Source organism: Pseudonaja textilis, chromosome 1, assembly GCF_049901715.1.
Source record: "Pseudonaja textilis isolate UNSWEBS1 chromosome 1, rPseTex1.2, whole genome shotgun sequence".
Lineage (NCBI taxonomy): Eukaryota > Metazoa > Chordata > Lepidosauria > Squamata > Elapidae > Pseudonaja > Pseudonaja textilis.
The window spans coordinates 78,423,855-78,449,757 of record NC_141990.1 but is presented as its reverse complement, the minus strand read 5'-3'; the positions used below and the strand labels follow the sequence as shown (position 1 = coordinate 78,449,757).

The 25,903-nt window shown below is 41.5% G+C and overlaps 1 protein-coding gene across 1 annotated transcript; it reads right to left on the bottom strand.

The window, feature by feature from the left end:
- Positions 1 to 1,551: 1,551 nt before the first annotated feature.
- TMEM242 (transmembrane protein 242) lies at positions 1,552 to 25,903 on the bottom strand. The gene is made up of 4 exons (XM_026705043.2): positions 25,663 to 25,903; positions 17,136 to 17,236; positions 13,319 to 13,456; positions 1,552 to 2,065 (listed from the first exon to the last, which is right to left on the bottom strand). Exons 1-4 carry the CDS (start codon positions 25,844 to 25,846, stop codon positions 1,967 to 1,969), a joined length of 522 nt encoding a protein of 173 aa, XP_026560828.1. The 5' UTR covers positions 25,847 to 25,903; the 3' UTR covers positions 1,552 to 1,966.

Genomic DNA, 25,903 nt, shown 5'->3' with positions numbered 1-25,903 from the left:
TCTCTGGGACTCCTAAATAGTCTTGCCAAAAATGAGAACTGGTCTGGCCACTCAGAAAAACTGCCTCACACAACTTGGTTCCTTTTTTTTCTGCAGCATACTGTATAGGGAAGAAATCAGCTACTCTTTATCTGAGAATGGATAACTTCTGTTTGTAGAATGAGAGAAGGTCCAATTTTTACCCTTTTTTTTCCTGAAGTTGGGATCTCCACTAGAGTATAATTGGGCTGAGGGACATTGGTGCTACAAGGGAAATTGGTGAAAACTAAATCTAATTTCATGTTGTTTGTCAGAAGGGAACAAGGATTTTTTTTTTCTGTTTGGTCTGACATTTATAAGAAGACCAATTGTATATGCTAGTAAGAACAAAAGCAAAACCCAGCTGGATCAGGCCAACTGCAAAAAGCACAAATGTGGAGAGCAACAAATTCCTCTTCAATGCTGGTCCCAGCAGTGATATGCAAGGAATGTCTCTGAGGATTCTAAAGATAAGTTAGTGAACAGCTATCTCTGTCACTGTGAGGCTCCTTATCAACTGTTCTAAGGCACAAGCTTTGACCAAGTAGAACTCCTTTGCTTTGCTATGCCATGAACCTGCATTATGCAAGTTTATGTAAGAACATGTCTTCTTCAGCATGTAAGATGACACTCTTTTAGTAACATTCTCTTCTCTCTTTCCTACATTTTTATCATAATAAAGCTGTATATTTTTTTTGTCTGTTGATTGTCAGTAATGTTTGTTTATCCATGTTCTTCTCCAGATTTAAACACAAAAATTCCATTCTGTCTGAGAGTCCTTGAAGGGTTTTCTTTGTTTTTTTCTTTACCCATTTTTTTAAAAAATTGTACTTACTATCTAGATTTATATTTGGAACAATCAGAACAATTTTCACCTTCTTCTCCAGACAAGATTCTCCCCAGATCAGATTATCCTGTCCACTTCCCTCTATGATGGGTTTAAATACTGTTTTATAATTTTTTAAAAAATATATTCAACACCAGCAGCCTGTTAATCCTCTGATTCAAAAGATACTCGAGTGTCTGATACATCTAAAGATCTCGCCAGAGTTTTATTATATTAATACCCTGAAATGGCTCAGCTTCAACTACTAAACTCTCGTGTAAGGTACAGCCAAGAATATCACCAAATCCATGTTTGCCAATTCCTTCCTAACTAGCCATGGCTATTCCCACATGATACTAGTTTAGAGTTGTTTCGTACACCAAAATCTGAAAAGCAAGTGGGTTCCTTTTCTCCATTTCCAAACTCGCTTTTAGGACAACTATCCAATGCTCAGGACTGTTTGTCTCTGATTGGAATATTACTGCAATCCAAGAGACTGTTTGCTCAGAAGAGCAAACTTCTGTTCTCTTTGGATTACATCATAGTTTGGGTAACAAATCTGAGATCTGCAAAGGCCCAGCAATTTCCTTCTTTGGAGTCAGAAATAGACTGCCATGTAGACCCATCATATGTTGTGTTTCTCTTTGCACTGAATATCTTTATCGTCCTGGTTCTTGAAGGCTCATGCTAATCCAGTGAACAAAGAATAAGATTTAGTGACCATCACTTTATTTGTATAATTTTTTACAAACATTGTTCGGTCTTCTTTAGTGGCTTATATTGTCTTTTAAAAACCACTATGAATCACTTTGGTAGAGGGAACAGAGTATGGATACTATTACCCATTAACTTGGTCAACAATTCATCTCTTTTTTAGGGTTAATGTCTTTGTTTCATTACCACATATTGAGCATGCTTTTTCAAACCAAGCTTTGTGTTCGGTTTAATCTTTTTCTGCACTTATCATCACTAAAGTGAAAACTACTAAGAGTAAAGTATACTTTTGCCTGGAACATTAAGGGGGCATATGTTGATACTACTAACTGCATGCCATTATGAATAGGAATATTTTAATTCCTCTATAGTTTTGTAAGGCTTAGTACAAATTCCTTCATATGTCATTCATTTAGATTTCCAAATATCTTCCCATTCAACAGAATTTACTGCAGTTTTTCGAACTGATGGAAATAATGATTGCATTTTGTTCCGAAATTCATTCATCTAAAAAAAAAAAAGATAAAATAAATCAATAAATGTAAAACCACAACATCAAACTGTACATTCACTGCATTGATACCGTGTCTCTCACAAAATAAGGCCAGGCCTTATTTTTTTTTTGACCCCCGAAAAAATGGCTAGGCCGTCGTTTTGGGGGTGACTTAATTCCCCCCCTTGCATCCTTGGGCGGGAGGGCGGCGACGGCTTGGATGTTGACCTCGGCATTGGTGGGGCACTTGTATCGGGAGACCTTCCGTCACCATTGCTTTCCCTTCTCCCCATGCTGAGGCATCCAGAGCAACGCTGCGGCGTTTGGCGCAACCACACACAGCCAGCCAGGGCTCCTCCCTGAAACCAGAGCCCAGTGGAGACACTCGGCTTCAGGCACTCCTGTCGCCGCCTTCCCTTCACCTTCGAAGGCAAAGCCAATTCTCTTAAAAACGACACCCTACTACCGGTATGACAAAGCCTCCCCTGCCTGAGTGGGCAGCCCAACCTCACATGGGGAGGTGAATCTCCCAGGGCCACAGCGCAGGATCAGCCCACCCTGGGAGAAACGCCCAGCCTGCCAAGTGAAAGAGCCAGGCCGCCCTAAGCTTGGCTTCCTTCCCAAGTCCCTCTGGCCCGAACCCAAAAGGGCCACCGGGAGAAGCTGCCTGAGGCAGTGATACCGCCCACCCATCCGTGGACAGGGAGGCAAGGCGACGGCCTACGCCACATCCTCCTCCGAGCTGAGCCTTGCCGAGTGAGCACCTCTGCCCGATGCCCATGCCGCTGCGTTTGGTGCTGCTGGCGCATTTGGAGTTGTGTGGGGATGGAGACGGGCTGGGTGAGGGGTGGAAAGGATGGGCGGCTTCGGGCTCTCTCCGCCAGACTGGTCGGCCAGGGAAGCAGCGCTGCCATCGCCTCGCATCCCTGTCCGCGGACAGGTGGGCGCTATCACTGCCTCAGGAAGCCTCTCCTGGTGGCCCCTTCGGGTTTGGGCTGGAGGGACTTGGGAAGGAAGCCAAGCTCAGGTCAGCCCGGCTCTTTTGGTTGGCAGGCAGGTGCGTACCTGCAGTTTGCTTTCCCAGCTCTGCCCAGCCCACATAGCTCTGGCGTGGCCCTGGCAGAATGAGCGGAGGGCCCGGCGGGGAGGCACTCGCTATCTTGGCAAGAGCTCCACTGTTGGGCAGGAGGGCCCGCCTCTCAGCTGCGCTGGGCACCCCAGGTGAAGCTCTTCGTGCTCTGCTCGGTGCCAGGCAGGGACGGCAACTGGGCGCTTCTCCCGGGGTGGACTGATACTGTGCTGCGGTCCCGGGAGATTCGCCTCCCCACATGGGGTTGTGCTACCCTCTTGGGCAGGGGAGGCTTTGTTGTACCGGTAGTAGGGCATCATTTTTAAAAGAATTGGCTTTGCCTTCGAAGGTGAAGGGAAGGCGGCGACAGGAGCACCTGAAGCCAAGTGTCTCCACCGGGCTCCGGTTGCAGGGAGGAGCCCTGGCTGGCCATGTGCGGCTGCGCCAAATGCCGTGGCATTGCTCTAAATGCTGTTGAACATCTCTCTCTTCCTCCAGGCTTTCTCCATAGGAATATGGGATGAAAGATTTTGTTATGAGTATAGTATTTTACTTTTCTTTTTTCACCATGTGTAGGTGTGAATAAGGACATAGAAATATGAAATCATCATCATAATCCAATTTCAAGCTCACAGGTTTTCTTCAAAAGAGAGGAATAAGTAAGGTCTAATTGAGTAGATTTAGCAGCAGCCTTGTTGAAGCTAAGGAATTGCATTCATGTCAATAACTGAACAAAACAGAGGGTGGAAACTTCCATGAATTCTATTTGAAATTGCATAATAGGATATAAGCAGAGGTGGGGTTCAAGTTCTGTGGGTGTGGCTTAGTTGGTGGGTGTGGTTTGGTGGTCATGTGACTGGGTGGATGTGGCTTGGTGGTCATGTTATTGTCTGGGCATGGCCAACTCAATATCACTCACATCGAGGTATGCATCTCCTTGCCAGGCCTCTCATGACTGTGGAGATGCTGCAACAGTCGTAAGTGTGAAAAATGGTCATGTCACTTTTTTCAGTGCCATTATAACTTTAAACGGTCACTCCACACAAGCAAAGTACCAGCAAAGGAGGGGGGAAAAACTCCAGAGAAGTTCCAGAGACAGGAAGTCTAGTCCTGCCAAGGGCTAGTGTAATAAGGGTCAATGGAGAGGCATATTTCAAGAAGCAACACCAGAATGTTTCCTTCCTGCCTTCCTTACAGGATTAGGCCAGTAATTACTTCTAACCACCTGTTCTCCAAACTGCTTAGAATGTTAACAACCAGTTCTAGCGAACAGGTGCGAACTGGTAGAATCCCACCCCTGGATATAAGTATAAACAAACAGGGAAACAATTAGTGATTAATGCTGGAAAGTAAAATTTATCACCCCCTAAAACCGCATGAAAAAGTAAACATTAATTTTATTACATTCTGATGAAACACCAAAAATGTAAACTCCAGCATTATTCTTCGGTTTAGGCTGATGTGAATTATTTGCACCCTTCACAACATTTGTCTTTTCATCTCAATAATTTTGAAGATAACTCTCTGGAGTGAGCTTCGGAAAGAAGGAAGGAAGGGAGGGAGGGAGGGAGGAAGGAACAAAGAAAGGAAGGAACGAAGGAAAAAAGGAAAAAGATCCCAGTTTGTCTCCTTGGAAAATAGAACAACTGGGTCTCTTCAAACTGTCAACCTTTTTATCATAAAAGATAAATAATTATTTTTCCCATTTTAACCCACCACTCATTCTTCAGCAGACAAATATAAAGGCCCCTTAAATTGTTTTTTATTCCATTCTGCCTTTTAAAAGTAGATAAGCGAAACAAAGCAGGTGAAGAGAAGGGGAACTCTGCTATTACAGAGATATTAGGCATCTGTTCATACTAATCTGAATGGGGTGGAAAAGAGATTCCTGAAATGCTAAGGAGTTGCTCTCCTATTACAAAATTCTGCAGAGACCACATTAGATCTTGGCTAGTTGCACTCTATCTCTAGGGTTTGGAGCAGGTGACAACTTTTTTTTAATGACACAGACACAATCAGATGCCAATTAAAATGGAATTAATTAGCCAATTATCTCCTTTTAAGGTAAGCTGTTTAACATAAACTAATGAATGTCAAACCCCCAAAGGAAAAATGATCAGTCTTATGAACCTGGTTAACTCCTAAGGAAGAAAATGAACTAGGTAAGAATGAGACAGTAATTGAGGGGGTATCTTCGCTGCTGAAACTCTGGTTGCAGGCAGGTGGATACAACCAAGAATATGCCCTCACACCATTTAAAAAGATTTATGTATAGTTTGTAAAAGAGGTCCTAGTCATCTGATGCTTATTACATTAAAAATGGCAGTCTTGAATTGTGCCTAGAAAACTTTGGGAAACCAACTCATATGTTGGTTTCCAGACAGGATGTGTCACAATTAGAACTTCTGACTACAGCATGTTTTTCTCCTGCCTAGGTCACTGATGACATCAAAGCTGCATGGAGACCATAATTCCCACAACACTGTTTTAGAATACCAAACTATGTAGTAAGGCTATATTATTACTATTATCCTCTTATCTTTCATATTACCTATTCCTTTAGCACCTTATGATTATCAACTTTGTTGTTTGTATGTTGATTGCTTCTATTTTATATCTTCTGACTATTACTGAGTGTTTTAGGTTATGATTTATGATGACTGCATTATGATTAGGATCATGATTTATCACTTGTTGCTTGTATATACACTGAGAACTTATGAAACCAGAGACAAATTCCTTATGTATGTCCAATCACACTTGGCCAATAAAGAATTCTATTCTATTCTATTTGGAATACTTAACACTTGCTGTTGTTTTTTTGGCTTTTGAAAACTTTGATTTTTCTTTCATTTTGTTAAAACGTTTTGATTCTTAAATCATACTCTGGGTTACCAAATAGGGGAGGCTGTAAATATAAGAAATAAGGTTAATCAATTAATTTCCCTTTTAATTAGACACAGTGGAAGTAGTCAAAGCCTTCCTACTCACAGCAGTTCTAAAGGTTAATGTATGTATATGAAACAAAGATGTTATGAATTTTTTCAAAAAGACAATATATTATAAGGTCATGGAATCCCTCCCCAGCCTGGTTTCCATCCACCATCTGTATATGTGCAGTCCTCATTTATAATTTGTTTTTTTTTAAGTTCATAAATATTTTATGACTCATCCTTGCTATAAAATAAATGATAGTATCTGCCTTGTGAAGGGATTACAAAACTGATTTATGAAGACTATCATGATGAAAAGAGTCTTCATTACTTATTTCATGTTGCTTTCTAATTGCCATAGACCTCTACAAATTATGAAAGCTTTTTGTTTCTTTCTTATTTTATCTTTAACAAAAACATTAGCTAGGTGAGATACAGATACAGAAATGTTCCTGTAGCTGGCAAATGTTACAACTGCAGCTTTAATTAAATATAAAGATAAATTGCTTATTTCCTCTGGCTAAAAATAAATTACGACAATTCTGCTGTAACTGCTGGAAAACCATTACGCATTTCTATCAAGTGGTTCTTCTGTTGATATACTGTAGCTGTTATCATTGTATGGCAATTAAAACTGGCACAAAGATTGTAACGATTATGTATGCTCCTTTAAAGTAACATATTTGTGAAAATCCTTGCAATCAGACTACAGTTATTCAGAAAAGGAAAAAAAATCTTTGCTGACTTAAGACATAAGAACTTCTGCACAATTCATCTTTCGCAGTAAATTTGCAAACAAACTGACCCTGTACTAAATAGTAGAAACATTTCTGGAAAGACAAAGGCTAAGTTTGGAAATGCTGAAGCACAACAGTTTTACACTTTGGATTTGGTGGATACTGTACTTTATTCTGATTTTAACAATACAGAAGCTTGGCAAATTTTGACATATGTACTTGCCCTTTACAAAACCAAAAAACCATGCTATGCTTTTCTATGGTAGAAAAGCAGTAATATATTCACATCCTTTATTTTCTTCTTCTTAAACCAATATAAATTTAATTTCAAACATAAAGCTATAGGAGAATGAACTAAGCCAGATAGGCCGGGAGAGTTTGAGCATTTTGCAACCTAATTTTAACTTCATGAACTTATATACATTTATCAGCTCAATGTACTGTACATGTCAGACTATTATGATGCTGCTTAAATCTGAGAAAACAAATTAGCTGTAGGTAAGATAATGTACTTACTTGTTGGCTTCTTAATGTAAGGCTAAATAATGAAGGCATCTTAGTACCATCTCTTCCTATGCACCACAATTCGTACTTTTGCTACACAATACAACATATAGGCAGTCCTCACAACCATTCTTTTAGTGACATTTCAAAGTTACAACACCGAAAAGAATGACTTATGACCATTTTTCACACTTATAACCATTGCAGGATCTCTGTGGTCATGTGATCAAACTCCAGACACTTGGCAACTGGCATGTATTTATGACGGTTGCAGTGTCCCAGGGTAGTACAATCTCCTTTTGTGACCCTCTGATAAGCAAAATCAATGGGAAAGCCAGGTTCACTTAACAACCGTGTTACTAACAATTGAAATGATTCACTTAACAACTGTGGCACCAAAGCTTGTAAAATGGGGCAAAACTCACTTAACAACCGTCTTGCTTAGCAATGGAAATTTGGGGCTCAATTGTAGTCATAAGTCAAGGACTACCTGTACCAAGTTAGAGAAAAACTATTTTCACCTAGCTTAATCATTAAATAAACCCAGTAGACCAAGACTAAAAATATAACCAAGAGACAGAAAGAATTATAATAAATTAAAAGCCAGCAAATTTAAACATCCTTAGAAAAGAATTGCTTTCAAATGCCAGATAAGAAGAATAGAAAAAAACAGATTGCTTCTCAAAGAGGGAATTCCATATTTCACGAAGTGGAACAGAGAAAGTTCTCAACTACTTTGAATCAGATGTTCCTTAGCTAACAATACCATTGTGTACCTCTCATTAACAGATCATTAAAAGATAGCAGATTTCTATACCATAGAAGTTAGAACTCTAAGGAAAATCAACATGTTGTCATAAACAGAATTAGCCAATATAAACAATAAAGGAATCACATGATCTCAACATCTTGCTGCCGAAAGAACTGGATGGAGATGGCATTCCTAACTAGCTAGTATTTCTGAGATATAGATATCTTCTAGGGGGCACTGTGTTCAGTGAAAAAGCAACTCACATGGATATGGTTATGACCAGATCTAATCATAAAAGGATTAAGCAGTTGCACATTTAGTATAAAGTGTGCACGTTTTATACCTAGTTCATGCCCTGATTTATTAAAGTTCTGAATATTGAAAATACAACAATTTTCCAATTACCTTTGTATGAGATGATAAACAATGCATTAAAATCTAAAATTAAAAGGTAAAAAAAAAATCTGTGAAAGTTGTTTCTATTTCCTCTCTTGCCAGCAGGTGTAGCTGTAGTGCAACGAAGGACTTTCCAAGGCATTTTCTTCAACTGCATCCAAGATAAATTATTGCATCATTCCCTGTTTTTATTTTTCATTTTATTGAAAGCCTTAATTTCCCTAGTAAGATTTATTTTATGAAAGGATACCTAATGATAATGGATGTCATTATGCTCTGACTCTGAAGATCCTAGGCTATCTAAGGCAATCAGAACACCTACAGTTATTCTTTCCATTCTAACATTTGTGCCAACAATGTTGATGACTAATCCCTTTAGGGGCTGGGCTGGGGACCATTCCAATTTTCTCTCATTACCTTTTGGTTTAAACAGCTGTTGTAATCATCATGACTCATAATGTAGCTACTGAATATGATTGCTAAAACATTTCAAACTATTTTTTTCATAATCCTACCTCCATCTGACAGATGGTCAAGTTGAAGAACACCAGATCGTCCTTTCTTATGTTCTGTATTTTACCAAGCATCGCTTCTTGTAAGACACCTTTTCAGGTTCAGCTGGGGATAAGTGCATGAGATCTCTTTGCTGAAGTTATTTTCCTTGATCATTTTAGAATAGTTTACAGCTCAAAAACAAAATTTCATGAAGCTTCTTCTCACTATTTCCTACACTAGAAGATGCATACTAGATGTAAGACTGGACTCACATCTGCTAAATGCTTGTCTTTTTCGTTTAAGGTCACCTTCACATGCAGCCTTTGTACCATTCTTGGATGGCATCACATCTCTGCAAGGCTACTTCATAATTCTCACTTGGTATCTGAGATGACTGAAAGACTTGGGGACGTGATTTTGGACGGGAATGTCATAGTCCAGCAGAGCCCAGGTTTCTACTGGTTGACCTCCTTTCTCAGCTGCCTCCCAGGTTCTCTTCCTTGTCCCAATAAAGCTTCATCTATGCCACATCATCTTTGCAACTTAGCAGAGAAGCAAGCAGCTCTTACACACCCGATAGTGACTCTCCAATCTTTCCTCAAATCAAAGAACAGCAGAACATGAACAGCAGGTGTAAAGAATGTGGGGTGCCAAGCTCTAATTTCTGCTCAAGGAAATGCTGATCAGCTCTCCTGAATTCTTAGCATTTCAATTCAGCAGCAATGAGGATCCCTTTGAGGCAGTCGGGACCTTTTTCCGAAGGCTTTGGGGAATGAAAACTGTATGTCAAGACAATCAAATTGTGTTTTCATCAGAGCAGCTAAAGGATCAGCTGTATTTTTTTAGAAATATATGCTGATGGCTCTGAGCAACGAAAGTTACCTCTTCCCCAGAGCATTATTACTTTCATAATGTTTACTACTTCAGAGAACAATACAACAATTTAACAGATCCAAATTCTATTTATGAAATACAAAGTGAACTTCCAACACTCCTAAAGTTCTTACTGGTGAAAATGCTTCTTTTTCTTTTCAGACCTGGCTAAAAAAAATTAACCCTTTTTTTACATTTTTTTCTCATATCAGTTCTTCTAAATAGCTAATCTATGATGATGTAATCTGTTAATTGGCTCTTAATTCCTTAAGGAAGCACTGCCTGTGTCTTTTGTATGATATTTCTGGTGTGCAGTTGGGTCTGCTAGTTTGCCTACCCATTTGGGGCAAACAACATTTACTTCCAAAGCAGCACCTGTGGCTAATTATCACAATCTATGTGTTAGGTGTAAAAACCTCGCATGCAAACATCTCATTCTTTTTTATTTTAGATTCACAGGACAAATAAAAACACATGCTGCACTAATAACATAGCCATGTGCAGAGTTAAATGCAGTGCAATCTTCCAGGTGCTGCTCAACCACACTTTCCAGAATCTCCATCCATTGTAATCTTTGGCGAAGGATGCTGGGATTTGCAGGTTAACATCTAAAGCAGAGGTGTCAAACTCACAATGACATGGCGTTGTGATGTATTGCAACTTTTTTTCCTTTCGCTAAATGACTCCACTGGGCGTGGTCAGTGCATGACGCATCTAGCCCACGGGCCACGAGTTTGACACCCCTGATTTAAAGCACCACAGGCTTTTCACCCTTAATCAGACTTGTGCACAAATTATGGTTATGATTTGATAGTGAGGAAAATCCTGCATTAGTGCGTAAAAGTGGTGTACCCAGAATTTAAGGATAATTCTTTCTGTCTGTTCCTGAATCCTATCTGATTTTTCTCTATTTTTTGCAGTAACTTCACCTTTGCAATTATTTTACAATTGCACCTACACACACTCACATTACCATGTAGCAAGGACATTTCTAGGTGACATTATTCTGTTATTCTGCCAAGTTTTATTTGTATGGGCCAATTAAAAAAATAAATGTACAAATGTATTTGAATTAAAAAATATACAGAAGGAGCATGCCACTGTGGTTTTTTGAGATTTAAAAAATTATTCTTTGTCCTACAATTCTCCAACTAATATGCTCTATTCAGTTTCCTGACATCAAAAGAAACTGTAAACCCCCGTAGACAATGTTGTTTAATATGATCTTATAGAAAATCAACATTATTGTTTAAGTAGCCAAACCAATCAGTGATAGTTTCAAACTCTATTCAAATAAAAATATCTCTTTGCAACGTGACTAATAATCATTGATAATGGAGCTAGAAGAAATCTATTGGAGGTTGTTTTTAATCTCTCTTTGTCTTGCTGCAGGTTTTTGCTACTATGTCAACATTTGAAAAATGTGGCAAAAATATTGCTCAAGATAACAGAAGTGGACACATGTTCCTTCCCACATTTCAGAGAACCAGAGAAGAATTAGAGAAATTCAATATTGGACAGAAAATGTATCCTAATGGTTCATCCCCACAGATTACAGAAACTCAGTGCTTATCAAATTATACCAGGTTAGACTTAGAATAATTTGAGAATAGAATATTCTAATGTTCTTATATATGACTCAGTGTCATTGCTATGAGATGGAGAAGCATATAAAAAGAAAAAAAAAACAAATTCTGCAAATAGATGTTTTTCATAAGCTTTTTATTTGCAGAATAGCAGCTCGAATCTTTCAGCCCCAGTTATATTCTTCTGAGAACTATATAATTACTGCTAATAAATGTTTAAACCTTTGCAAGCAGTTGCTAGACAAAAAATATTGTATTGCTGGCAATTCCCCCCCTCTCTAAGGGCTGCTACAAAATTCAAAATTCAATTCTTGTTTTAAAAGAGAATTTTGAACCAAGTATTGGTAACTACAGCTACCAGATCTGGGCAATCAAAATACAGATGGCCACTAGATGATATCAAAAGAAAACAGAATTTTCTTACTCTTTGTTGCCATCTAGTTGTTCTGTCCTAGGTTCCCCAAAAAGCACTAAGCCAACTCTGAATCCCGGCAAAACCTCTTTTATTAAATAAATGTGAATTTAGTGCATTCACATTCAGCCAACGGCTTGGCGAACAGTCTTGCAAAGGTATACTAATGAGCTCAGACCTTATCTATCTTGGAAAGCTGCCTGGTAAATATTTGCACACGCAGTGCTGACAGGGAAGGGCTGGGTTACATAGATAAAGCTGATCTTCACAAGGCTGGAACGAACAAATGAACAGAATGAGTTGTTTCCTGCAAAAAACCCTCCCTTTTTGCTCCTCTTTTAATCCTGCTGGGAGCGGCCATTCAGCATCCACCTGTAGCCTTACTCCCAAGTCAACCCTGAATTCTTAACTGTTTCTTCCTTTTAGCAGCTCTGCGCATGCACAGGCTGGGAACCAGTTCCAGAAGCTCCCCCACCTCACTGCTGTCTGAGCCCGAAGGCAGCTGATGACTGCCAGCCTGCCCTGGCCCCATCTCTGCCTCTGACACAGAGCCCTCATCCAAGCCTTCCTCAGCCTCCAGGACTGGCCCAGGTTCATCCCCAACCTCTGCCAGTGGGCCACAACACTAGTGATGATCCAGATTTTTATAGCCCCAATTTGGTTGCACTGATACAATAAATATTAGTAGATACTGGTCCACTACTGCACTGTGAAGGAGGGTTGGAGGAATAAATTGCCTTAAAAACGTTACTGTTTATGGAACCCTATCTCACTTTACAAGTCTGCCTTTCTGACGTATTTCAACTTGAAGTTTCTGTGAAACAGAAACTACAAAATACAGGGTTATCTTTTTACAATACAGGTAGTCCTTGACTTACGACCACAATTGAGCCCAGAACTTATGTTGCTAAGTGAGCAATTTGTCAAGCAAATTTTGTCCCATTTTACGACTTTTCTTGCCACATTTGTTAAGTGAATCACTGCAGTTGTTAAATTAGTAACCCAGTTGTTAAGTGAATCTGGTCTCCCCATAGATCTTGCTTGTCAGAAGGTTGCAAAAGCTAATCACATGACCCCGGGACACTGCAACCGTCATAAATATGATGCAGTTGTCAAGCATCTGAATGTAAATCACGTGACCGTAGGAATGCTTCAATGGTCATAAGTGTGAAAAATTGTCATAAATCATTTTTTTCATGCTGTTGTAACTTTGAATGGCCACTAAGTGAACTGTTGTAAGTTGAGGACTACCTGTATATAACCTAGAACATTGTTCTAATTCATTCTTCTGCTTTCACAGGTTTGCTTCTTTTTGGCTATCTGCTAGTTTTTCATTTTATTGAGCAACCCATGCAACTACACATTGTAAGCTCCCAGGAGTGGGATTTCTTGAGGTGGGGGGTGTATTCATACACATAAGACTGCCTACACAAATAAAAATGTGTAATGATTATTGCATTTATGGAATTTCTAAAGCACCAAAGCATGCAACATTAATTGAAGATACTTACACTGTGAACACCCAAAGCCTTCCAGATAGCAAAGCTGATCAATGCAACTCCACTCCAGGCATAGAGTGAACCCCATCCAAGGGCTCGTAAGGCAAGGGAAGAGCCACTTTCTGGTAAAGATGCTGTGGAAATTACACCCTAGAATAATATATTTTTTTACGTGAAGGAAAACACATTACTGTGTGCACACATAAACAAAAAGCACTGAGGAAATCATATAATGATATTAACTTTGCCTATGATTGTGTAAAGGCTCTTAATTTCTCCAAATACTAATACCATTAAAAATTATGGTTGCAGGAAAGAAACATATTTGTCCTTCCTCTAAAGCAGTGGTGTAAAATTCAAGGCCCGCAGGCCGCATCTGGCCTGCGGGATGCTTAGATCTGGCCTGCAGGGCCGCCCTAGAAACAGCGGACTGGCCCGTGGTGCCTCTGCCAGTGAAAATGGAGCCTGGGGGGACCCACCTGGGCCACCACAGGTGTCCCAGACATGAGTGACATTGAGCTGGCCACGCCTATCCTGGCCATACCCACCTAGCCATGCCCCAAGTTCAAACACAACCCTGATGCAGCCCTCAATATAATCAAGTTTGACACCCCTGCTCTAAGTATCTTCCATTAAAGATCTGTTAATACACGCAGGGCCATTAAAGCATATAAATGTGTAGGTGTTTATGGGAGATTCTCAGTCATCCAGGTCATGGTTGTCTCAAAGGTGCTTTTTCAAAAGGCATCTGGACTTTCTTTGTTTTTCCTTGAAGATGTTTCACTTCTCATCTAAGAAGCTTCATTGGTTCTCACAAATAATAATTAAGCTTAGATGAGAAGTGAAACATCTTCAAAGAAAAACAAAGAAAGTCCAGTTGCGTTTTGAAAAAGCACCTTTGAGGCTATCCACATGTAAGTTTCCAATTTTTTTCACAGGACTATTAACAAACTAATAAATTAATAAATGTTTTAAAGATAGATAAAAATGGGTCACCATTCATAAATGTATGATTCATGAATGTTTTTATTCTCAGCATATTTTTCAACAACTACATAACACACAATTGATTTTGTTTTGTGTAGGATAAGAATTTGGAGATGATACATCAAAGGAATTTTTCAATTTTTTATCATGAAAAGAAATATGAAATATGGTATGGGAATTTCTACAAAAATGAATGCCCCAGAAGAACGATAATGGAAAACTGCTGACTTGGGCTTATTAGCTCAGGAATGTCTGCTCATGAGAGAACTCCTTGAGGGGATAAAATACTCAGATAACTGTGTCATTCATAGTAAAATGCTGTCATATGATGTATACAAAAGCTACTTAGAACCTCAAGACAAGTGTTGAAAACAAATGACTGGAACAAGACATTTTGGACTTTTCCCTAGTGGTATAGAAAAGATCTCATTGATAAAAGAAGGAAGGAGCCACTATTTTAAAAGAATTTTGATCACATGCTTGTTATTGTTTGCCTGTGGGGATTTAAAAAAAAATCAACTCAGGGAACTTCTGTTCTTCATATAAGAACATCACCATTAGTCCTAGCAGACTACTTGACCTTCTCCCGCTCCCAAATATGTATATTTAGTAACATTACTTTGAAAGCTTGTTTTGCTCAATGATGGCAAGTCGTGGGCAGAAATATTATGGGAACAAAATCTAACTTTACTTTCTTATGTAGCTATTCTAGGCTACCAGTTTCATATCTCTAAGAGAACTATTTTGAAGATTAGAAAGTGCATTTTATTACAGCTTAAGGTTCTGTAATTATGGTTCTTTATTCACCTAAATAATATAAAGTCCACTGTTATTCACAAAGAAATTTTATCAATTAACAGAAATAAAAATTAGTTGAATAAGCAACATGGCACATCATGTTTTCATGCCTTATACCAGTTTTATTAAACAAATTATTGTTATGAATACCTACATAACAAAGACTTTATACTAACTAGTTCAGTACATTGGATCTACTTAAGTCTGGTCTGAGTATTAAGTTGAATTACTTTTGACACATTTGTGAAATATTTAAAACCACCCTAAAATTAGTAGTTGTTTCAAGATATAATTCTGTAGTGTTGTAGGCAATTTGCTTCCCATTTTTAAGAATTCATGCCTCACCTACTTACACCTGCCTAACAGGTCTATGCAGCTTTTTATCCCCATCCTATAGCACAACATGGACTCCTTTGTCATACAATTAAGACAAAAGACCACAAAATGAAATAGGAGTATGGAAGGCCATGCTCTATGGAAGAGTATGGAAGTATGGTAAGCTGTTCGTTTTATTTCTCTTTTGCATGGAAATAGGGGAGAGGAGGAATCTTTCTTTCTCCAAGATTATAAAATTCGAGGAAGGATAATTATTCCTTGCTCACTTTCTGTTCTGCAAGATGGATCAATAATCTTCAGACATTTTGAGGAATTGAGTGGAAATAGCAGAAGTGCTCAACATCAAGAAGCAGCTAGGCAATTTGTTAATTGATGAAATGGACAAGCCATCTTTCAGTTAAAACTAGCTTAGATCATTTAATATAGGAGAACACTTTCAACAGGTCTACTGGGGAAACGTATACCACCCTGGACAAAGGGTTGCCTGATCTTTTCTTCAAGACCTTCAGGGATGCAGCACTTGCAATGCTGATAGCAAGCTGTTTCACTGGTTAACAACCATTCTTACTGTCAGGAAATTCATCCTTAGTTCCAGGTTGGATCTTCCTCTGACAAACTTCCACTTATTGCTTCTTTTCCTGCCCACAAGTGCTATGGAGAATAAATCAACACCCTCTTCCCAATGGTAGCCCTTCAAGTATTGGACGAATGCTATCACATTTCTTCTGAGTCTTCTCTTTGTTAAGTTAAGCATATGTAGTTCCCTTAGTTATTCATCATATGATTTAGCCTCTAGTCTCCTTATCATCTTTGTTACTCTTCTCTGCCCTCTTTCGAGCATCTTTTTTGAATCGCGGTGGCCAAAACTGGGCACAGTTACAGTTAAGGAAAAATGTAACCATGTAAAAACAATTCTTTGCTTAAAGTTTTTATTTCTTTATTGATATTATTTAAAAAGCATCATTCCTACAGGACCATTGGTGGTAATAATCATGAAAGGCTTGTAGTAGGGTGGGAAGAAAAGGCAGAATTTCTGCTTTGGTTTGGAATTCAGAATTTTGTATAATTTCACTGTATCTTCGCCATCTGAATCTGAAATCATCTTTTTCAATGGCAAACCTGATTGGTTTTAAGCAGAGCTTGGTGAATTGGAAGTTATAGGGCATGTGGCACTGATATTCTTATAAAAAAATAGGTTTCTATGAACCAGTTCAGTGTCTGGGCAGGAAACTTTCTCAGACCTTTTTATACATGGTCTCATGGTGGAAAAAAAATAGGATATAAATTTAGTAAATTTTAAATCTATGTTAAAATGACATCAGTGATATTAGGATCGCATTTTTGGAATGATATTTGAATTCCATCTGATAATAAAACAATCACTGTTTTATTTATCATGTTTAATCTCACGAAGACCTATATTCCACTCATAAAACAGAGTTCAACAAAATGCCTGCTAGTTCAATGTTTAAGAGACTGTAACTTTAGACTTAACCTTGTTCCATTTATTTTAGTTTTCATTTTTACCCACATTTTCTTTGTGAATTTTAAATTGTTCGCATAGCAGACACCTACCTACAGTAACTCAAATAGCATTGCATCTTATTATATAACATATTGCATAATATATGTATATTGCATCACTATTATTCCATTATGACACACTTTTGAAATACCAGAACAGCACAAGAAGTTTAAATAAACAAACCTTATTGAACCAATTGGGACTTTTCTTTTTTGTAACAGCAAGTGTCATACCAAAACCTGCTAGCATTCCTGCGGTAGCGATGGAAGCAAGAAAAACCCCACCTGCCAAAGATAGAAAGCAAGGAAAGATTAAATTATCAGTTCTATTTTATAGTATCATGAAAAAAGGATATCCATAAATCTCTATTTGAAACTCAAAACCCTTTGAGTGCTGACTAGAGGGAAAATGGGTTTTGGTAGAAGTTACCGTGAACGTCCTTTCTATCTATGCTATGAGAGAGCCCAGGATAGGATGGGTTGACTCCTTCCTATGATGTCATAGCTGAGTCTGTACTAAGATATAAAAGCCAGCCCCCTGGAGAGACCCCAGCTTTGGCGAAGACACTTGACAGACTGAAAGGTGTCTCTGAAAGCCCAAAATAAATACAGAAATATGTCTTACCCTCTCCAGACGAATCAAGGGAGGGGCTGGGCTCTCTCGCAGCATAGATAGAAAGGGTGTTTACGGTAACTTCTACCAATGCCCATTCTCCTCGATGCTGCATCGAGAGCCCAGGATGGGACATACCAAAACTTGCATGTCCACGGGCAGGTCCTCATCCGGCTCATCACACCGACTGTGGAACCACTCGTTGAAGCACACGTCTGCCAAAGGCTGCAGTCGCCGAGGCAAAAGCATCCAGATGGTAGTGTTTGATGAAAGGAGATGGGGATGTCCATGTGGCCATACGACAAATCTCCTCCAAGGATGCTTGGGACGCCCAGGCAGCAGAAGTGGCCGCGCTTCTGGTAGAGTGCGCCATCAGACCTCGGGGAACCGGAAGGGCCGCAGCTTTGTAGGCCTGCTCAATGCAAGACCTGACCCACCTGCTAATAGTAGGAGAAGAGGCCTTGTGCCCCAAGTGAGAAGGGAAAAAGGGAACAAACATGGCTTTCGACTTCCTGAAGGAGGAAGTGCACTTAATGTATAATCTAAGAGCTCTTCTTACGTCTAGCGTGTGCTACTGCTGCTCTAAGTCATGGTGCGGGAGAGGACAGAAGTCAGGCAACACGATGTCCTGGGACCTGTGAAACCAGGTGTTAACCTTCGGAATAAATGAGGGGTCCAGACGAAGAACAACCCTATCATCGTGAAAAGGAACAAAGGTCCTGTCTGATGGAAAGAGCAGCAAGCTCGGAAACCCTCCTGGCAGATGTGATGGCAACAAGGAACACTACCTTCAGAGTCAGGAAACGGAGAGACACTGTTCTAAGGGGTTGAAAGGGGGCCTTTGTAAGGGCATTAAGGACCAAATGAAGGTCCCAGGAAGGATACCTGTGAACCACCAGAGGGTGCAGGTTGGAAGCCCCTTTCAAAAACCTCCTGACTGAAGTGTGATGGGATAAGGAAGGAAGCGAACCCCATGAAAGGACTGAGGAGAGGGCCTCAACCTGCCTGCGTAAAGTGCTGGGGGCCAAACTATTCTCCAGCCCATGCTGAAGGAAGCTAAGAACTTCTGCCAACTGGGCTGAAGCAGGAGAAAGACCCTCCCTGAGGCACCAGCGGGAAAAAGCCTTCCAGGTGGCATCATAGATGTGTCTCGTAGAAGGTTTGCGAGACACCAGGATAGTGAGGATGACCCTTTCTGGGAAGATCAGCCTCCTCTAGCCACTGCTGCTCAAGTGCCACACGGTCAGCTTGAACCACTGGGGCTCTGGGTGGAGCAGGGCCCCCTGGTGAAGGGACATTAGATGGGCAGGGATCCTCCAAGGAGAAGCCACCGATAGGTTTACCAGGTCCGCAAACCAGGGCCTCCTTGGCCAATAGGGTGCCAGGAGGAGGAGCTCCGCATGTTCCTCCAACATCTTCCGAATTACTGCTGGAATGATGGGAAGAGGGGGAAAGGCGTAGAGGAGACCCTTGGGCCATCTGCACTGAAGAGCATTGGTCTCTCCACTCCCTGGCAAGGAAACCTGGTGAAGAATCTAGTGACTTGGGCATTTTGAGGAGTGGAGAAAAGATCCACCTCCGGTGTTCCGAATCTGAGGGAAAGATCCCTGAATAGAGACGGAGGAATGGACCATTCTGTCTGTTCAACTAGGCTCCTGCTGAGCCAGTCAGCCTGGGAGTTGTCGACCCTGGAGATGTGGTCCACCGAGATCGATAACAGGTGTTCTCTGCCCATAACCCCAACCGTAGAGCCTCTCTCATGAGGGCTTTGGACCTCATCCCCCTTGCCGGTTGACATGAGCCTTTGCGGCCATGTTGTCTGTAAGGACTAGAACATGAGAGCTGGTCACTGATTGCCTGAAATGCTTGAGAGCCAGAAAAATGGCTCTGAGCTCTAGCCAATTTATGGGAAGGGTCTATTCTGATCTAGACCAAACGCCCTGAGCTATCTGGCCCTGCATATGGGAACTCCAACCCATGAGGCTGGCATCGGTGGTTATCACTAGCCTGTCTGGGTCCCTGAACAGGAGTCCCCTCCAGATAGATGGGGAATGCCACCAATTGAGAGATCTCCGGATTTGTGGCAGGAGTGGGACCTTGATGAATGGCTGGTTCCTGCTCGTTGGCAGGGAAGCAGGAACCATTGGAGGGCTCAGGAGTGGAGCCGAGCCCACGGGACGATGCCAAGTACAGGAAATCATCTTCCCCAGAAGTTTGGACAGCAGCGACAGGGGGACAATTTGATGTTGCTGGATCTGGCTGATGATCTCTGCAAGGCTCTTTCCACGAGCTGGGGACAGGAAAACCTGGCACGACATGGTATTGATGAATGCTCCCAAGTGTTGCAATTTAGTTGTGGGAGAGAGCTGGCTCTTTTTGGTGTTGATGGAAAATCCGTGGCTCTGGAGACATGACAGGGTAATTAGCAGGTCCCGATGGGCCGCAAGGATGGAAGAGGAAGCGTCAAAATGTCGTCCAAATAGCATTGGATCCTCACTGGAATAGAACACAGAGATGCCATCAATGCTGCCACAACCTTTGTGAAGACCCTTGGAGCCGATGAGAGGCCGAAGGGAAGTGCTCGATACTGGTAATGGGTATTCTGATAACAGAAACGGAGAAACTGGCAATGATGAGGCCAAATTGGGATGTGGAGGTAAGCCTCAGTGAGATCAATGGAAGAGAGGAGGTCGCCCTCCCGAACGCTCTCTAAAATATAATGCAGAGTCTGCATTTTAAATCGCCTGTATTTTACAAATTGGTTGAGAAATTTTAGATCAAGGATGGCTCGCCACCCCCCTGAGGCTTTGGAAACAATGAAAAGGCGAGAGTAAAGTCCACGTCCCCGTTGAGACAGGGGAACAGGTTGAATAGCCCTGATTTCAAGAAGGTGCTGAATGGCCTGATTCATGAGGGTTTGCCTAGAAATGTCCCGAGACACAGGACAGATAAAAAAAAATGGGGGGTTGGGTGGGGTTAGGAAGTCCAATTGTAACCCTGACCTGATAGTGCTGAGCACCCAGGCATCCGTCGTTGACTCCTCTCATTTGGAGGCAAAGAAGGCTAGGCGACCTCCAATGGGTGGGGAGAACGAGGGATTACTTAAGAGCGACGGAAGGAACGACCCCCTCCCCCCAAAAGGGCCGTTTACCAGTAGAAGGTTGTTCCCTGCCAGATGTTTCCGCCCGTTGGTCTTGGCGTTGGGAGTATGGCCTCTGAGAGCAGGGGAAGCGAGATGAGGTCTCTGCTCGGAAGGCAGGAGGGCGATAAGGAGCAGGGCGATAGTTGGCTTTCTTCCCAGAGGAAGAGAGAATTTTACATTTATCTCTGGTTTCGATAAGATAAGGTTCCAGAGCATCGCCAAAAAGCGTATCGCCTGTGAAAGGAACTGAAGCCAGATTCCATTTTCGGCATGACTCCGCCTGCCAATTTCGGAGCCATAAAAGTCTTCTTGCTGCTACAGAAGATGCCATGGCCTTGGATGCAAATTTGGTGGAACTGAAAGTGGCATCCGCAGTGAATTCCACCGCTGCAATAATCTTATTAAGGTCTCGGTGAGACCGAAGGTCAGATGCAGGCAATCTATTCTGGAGTTGGCGCAGCCACCGTATGGATTCCCAAGTGAAAAAGGATGCTGCTGTTGAAGCCCGAACAGCCCAAGCAGCGGCCTGGTGATTGTGCTTGAGGGTCTGTTCGGAATGTTTATCATCTGGTTTCAGGATATCTTCTGGCTCCGTGGGAATGCCAGAAGATAAGAACAAGGCCAGAACCGGAATGTCAACAGAAGGCACTGCCAGGGCATTGTCCAGAGCTGCGCTGACTTTGTAGAAATGCTTATCCAGAGAAGATGGGCGAGGACCTGCTGAAGGAGAAGCGCACTGTTCCTTGACCATGTCCAGGAACAAAATGGGAGAAGGCAAAACCTCTGCATACACTACAGGCTTGGAGAAGAGCAAATCCCCTTGGCTAGAGGGATTTCCTTGTGGCTCAGGAGTCACTTCCTCTGGCGACAGCTTGGCAGTGACCAAGGCCTTGCTGAGTAATGGTCTGAAGAGAGTAGGTTTGAAGACCAATGCAGAGGATGTCTGTCCTGGGCGAGAATCCTCTTCCTCTGAAAAATTTTGGTCAAAAATCTCACCCTCTTCACACTCTGAATGAGAAGAGTAACTGTTCAGATGGTGAAGGCCTTCCTTCCTCATCAACTTCCTCCCATTCTGGTAGAGAAGAATGGATCCTGAGGTCCTGAGGCCTGTGTAAATCAGGATGATGAGGCAAAGAACTTATACATTGAGAAGGGAGAAGGGCCTGAACCCTTTCCAGAGGTTGAAGAATTTGCTTGAAGCCTTCAGCCAATCCCTGCCTAATGGCTAATGAGACTACATCTTGGATATCCCCTGGTCTGTGCTCAAAGGTAGAGGCAGAAGGCAGAAGGCCCACTGCTGTGGGAGTGAAGGTGGCTTCAGGCCTAGATTGAGGAGAGGTTCGAGGCCTGGAGGGAGGAGGAGGAGCATAGGGCACAGAAGCCTGTTGGAAATAAGGCCCAGATCTGCTTAAATCCTGAGGATCTGACTGTAAAGCAAGAGCCTCAGGAGACCAGGATGGAGGATGGAAAGGCTCATAGATAACTTCTCCTCCCCTGGTTGGGGCCCACGAGTATCACCTGAAACATGCTGTAGTTGCACTCCCTTCTGTTGAATAGTTCTGTTGAACTGCCTCTCTAGAGCTGCATGTCTGCGCTTCTCTGCCCTCAATTCAGCCTGAGTTGCCTTCTTAGGGGCTAGAGCCTTAGCTTTGATTTTAGCAGCCACCTCCCTCTGGACTGATTGGGTGCGTTGCCTATGTCTTTTTCTCCTATTGGGCTTAAGAGACTGTTCCACTGGGGGGAGCTCTGCCTGAGCCTTATCTTGCTCCATTTGTAAAATAAAGACTCTTGGTTGGAAAGAAGCTGTTTAGAAATTTTTCTATTAAGCCCTTTAGGGTATAAATGGCCCCCAGGCTTACAAAATGGCTGCTCACCTCATGGTGGAAGGCTTGAATTCAAGATGGCCACTGACTACAGGAAAACAGGTTCCAAGATTGAAGAATTGCTCCTTAGGCTATACAGAGCCCCAAGCGAAGTCAGCAAGGGAAAAATACAGCAACCAGCCACACAATCCGCTGGCTTGAGCTCTTATCAGTTTGCCGATCGTTTTTACGATCGCTCCAAACTGCAGGCGTGGGGGAGGTCGGCAGATGCTGCCCAGCTTGCCTGCACAGAGCTCTGTAACGCTGCTCCCAACGTTGCAGCAGAGAGAGCCCTGCTCTCCTGGAAGAGCAGCTGCCCAGATCCCTGGGAGCTGCTTGAAGCGAAGATAAAAGGTACTGAAGATCGCTGTTGAGTGCTCTCTAACAGAACACTTTCAGAGACACAGCTACTGACTGAAAGGAGCTGAATCAAAAGCTGGGGTCTCTCCCGGGGGCTGGCTTTTATATCTTAGTACAGACTCAGCTATGACATCATAGGAAGGACCCAACCCATCCTATCTTGGGCTCTCGATGCAGCATGGAGGAGAACTATCAAACTGTCACAATTGCCAAATATGCACAATAGCTTATTTATTATCAACACACAGGATAAAACCAACAGAACTAAAGTATATAAAACAATTGGAATTGTTATTCCAAATGTTAGGAATAGCCAACACTCCAGAAGGTAGGCTATAGATATACAAGAATCTTGACAGACTTGAACATTGGGCCCTATCTAACACAATGTAATTAAATGATGAAAAAAGTAAGGTTCTACATTTGGGCAAGAAAAATCAAATGTATAGGTATAATATAGGTGGCACCTGGCTCAATAGTAGTAATTGTGAGAGGGATCTTGAGAGTCCTAGTGGACAATTACTTAAATATGAGCCAGCAGTGTGCTGCAGATGCCAAAAAAAGCAGACTGTTGCTGCATTAACAGAGGACAGAACAGAGGGATAGAATCAAGATCATGTGAAGTGGTAATGGTAAGATCACACTTAGAATATTGCATCCAATGTTTGTTGCCACGATGTAAAAAAAGATGTTGAGACCCTAGAGAGAGTGCAAAGATGAGCAACAAAGATAATTAGGGTCTGAAGGCTAAAACACATGAAGAATGATTGCTGGAATTGGGTATGGCTAATAGAAAGAAGGATTAGGGGTGACATGATAGCAGTGTTCCAATAGCTAAGGGATTACCATAAAGAAGAGGGAGTCAAGCTATTCTCGAAAGTACTGGAAGGCAGGACAGAAAACAATGGATGGAAACTAATCAAGGAGAGAAGCAACCTAGAATTAAGGAGAAATTTCCTGACAGTGAAACAATATGCCTCCAGAAGTTATGGATGTGCCAACACTGGAAGTTTTCAAGAAGAGATTGGACAACCATTTGTCTGAAATACGGTTTCCTGTCTGAGCAGGAACCCTGTTATTCTGTTAACGAGCACGTGGCATTTTAAATCTCCAGATTTTTGGGGAGATTATGTAAAGTGACTGTCCCAGGTATGCTCCTGGTACAAATTCTAAGTGCAGAAGTGTGAATTTGGAATGAATTTGACTTCTTACATTTATAATAAACAATTTTTCTCTGAGAAGATTAGTAAGAAATAGTTAAATAATAACCTACTACACTTTCCTACACATTACGACCACTAGTTTCTTTCTCTGAAGGAAATACCATCAGCTTATAAGACTGCCACTGAACAGCTGAGACTGCAATTTGGGTGTCTTTATATCAGAATAATTATTTTGGGATCTTTCTTATTTTATGAAAGCAGCCTGTCTTTAGAAAAGAAGTATACACGGATTTCACTAAGTTCACCCATGAAAATGTACTACTGCAGAATCAACAGTCTGCTTGTGATTAAAGAGTCATCCAAAGGAAAAATCTGCCCAACTTTTTACTGGGCCTACATCCAGACTGTAAAAGATCTTACCAGTATTTGCATATCCATAATATGGTTACACGCACAAAACAAAATTGCTACACAAAAAGCATCTATGTTTCAAAGAAAGTGTTCCATCATACCTTCCAAAATGAAGATTAGGTTTTATTTTTAATTTTACTTGTGTCTCTATTTTTCACACTGTGAACCTAATTATTGTTTGTTTATTTTGGTCAATTAAGCTAATACAGATTTATCTAGTTTTGAGCTTCTCAAAGCAGAGAGTTTGTCCTTCGTAATTCAATTAAATGCCACATGTTCAAAATAATATTCATGCGTAGGAATAAATCAATACCCAATTAAATCAGATGCACTCTTTTTCATGGATAAAAATGGTCTCATTAATATTGCAAACATGACGCACATTAAATAATTTAATGATTTAATGATATAAAATAAGCTTCCAAACTATTCACGTATTTTCTTCTCCAGCTAGTTTTTAAGAAGGTAAACTGAAGCTTGATAACTTTCCCTCAACTTTCGAAATCTCTGAAGTCAAAGAGGGAAGTTTTCAAAATCAAAATAGAATACTTGGAGGGTTCTAGGTTCAGGGAGCTTCGTAAAATATCTGAACTATTAAATCCACCTATAATATCAATTATGAAAAGGTTTCAGTTCCAGCATCACATTTTAAATTTCCTTTTTTATCACATTAAGATGAACTTTACACTAATAAAACCAGCATTCCTCCTATGTACCAAAGGTGCTTTTCCAAGAGGCAACTGGACTTTCTGGTTAACCTCTTGAAAAAAAACACCTTTGGGACAATCATGACCTGAATGACTGAGAATCTCCTAGATATTTAAACATCCTATGGTCTTCCGGGAACCGGAGCAGGACGTCTGAGCTATCTCAATATCTGGGTCTTACTGAAACTGATTTTAATGGCAAGAAATCAGGTTCCGTGTGAGATAAGGTTGAATCCTTCAAGCACGTGCAGCAGTGAAGAAGCGGGACGCTTGCTGGGCAAAAACTGCTCCTTGACGATACTTCAACACGACTTCGCCTAATTCCCGCCCGCTCCAGAGGTTTAGAGGTGCGTTTCAAAAACTCAGGAAGACCCCCTTCCATTCAGCAACCTCGCGTCCCCAGAATGTCCCCTTTTTCACGTGTTTGCAACTTAGCCGCTGGCAGCAAACGACCTTTGATTACGAAACGTCGCTGTCGCCGCTCGTCTTCTGTCGGGGTCGTGTCGAGATCAGGGCTCCCCGAAGCCTGAAGCGTTCGCGTTTCGGAGACCCCCAAAAGGGGATCCCGCGTATCTGCTTCTTGGGCAAGAGGCCCCATGCTCGGAGGAACTCCAGGGCCTGGCTGGGAGGGAAGCATCCGAGCCTCCCCTCCACAGCTACCCGGATGGAGATTCGGCGGGAGGCGGACTCGCGT

Excerpts from the sequence above, each read along its gene's own strand:
- TMEM242 (XM_026705043.2), bottom strand. The coding sequence starts at position 25,846 with ATGCTTCCCTCCCAGCCAGGCCCTGGAGTTCCTCCGAGCATGGGGCCT. Across the intron at positions 17,237-25,662 it reads GCGACGTTTCGTAATCAAAG|GTGGGGTTTTTCTTGCTTCC; the intron begins GTCGTTTGCTGC and ends TATCTTTGGCAG. Across the intron at positions 13,457-17,135 it reads GTCCCAATTGGTTCAATAAG|GGTGTAATTTCCACAGCATC; the intron begins GTTTGTTTATTT and ends ATATTATTCTAG.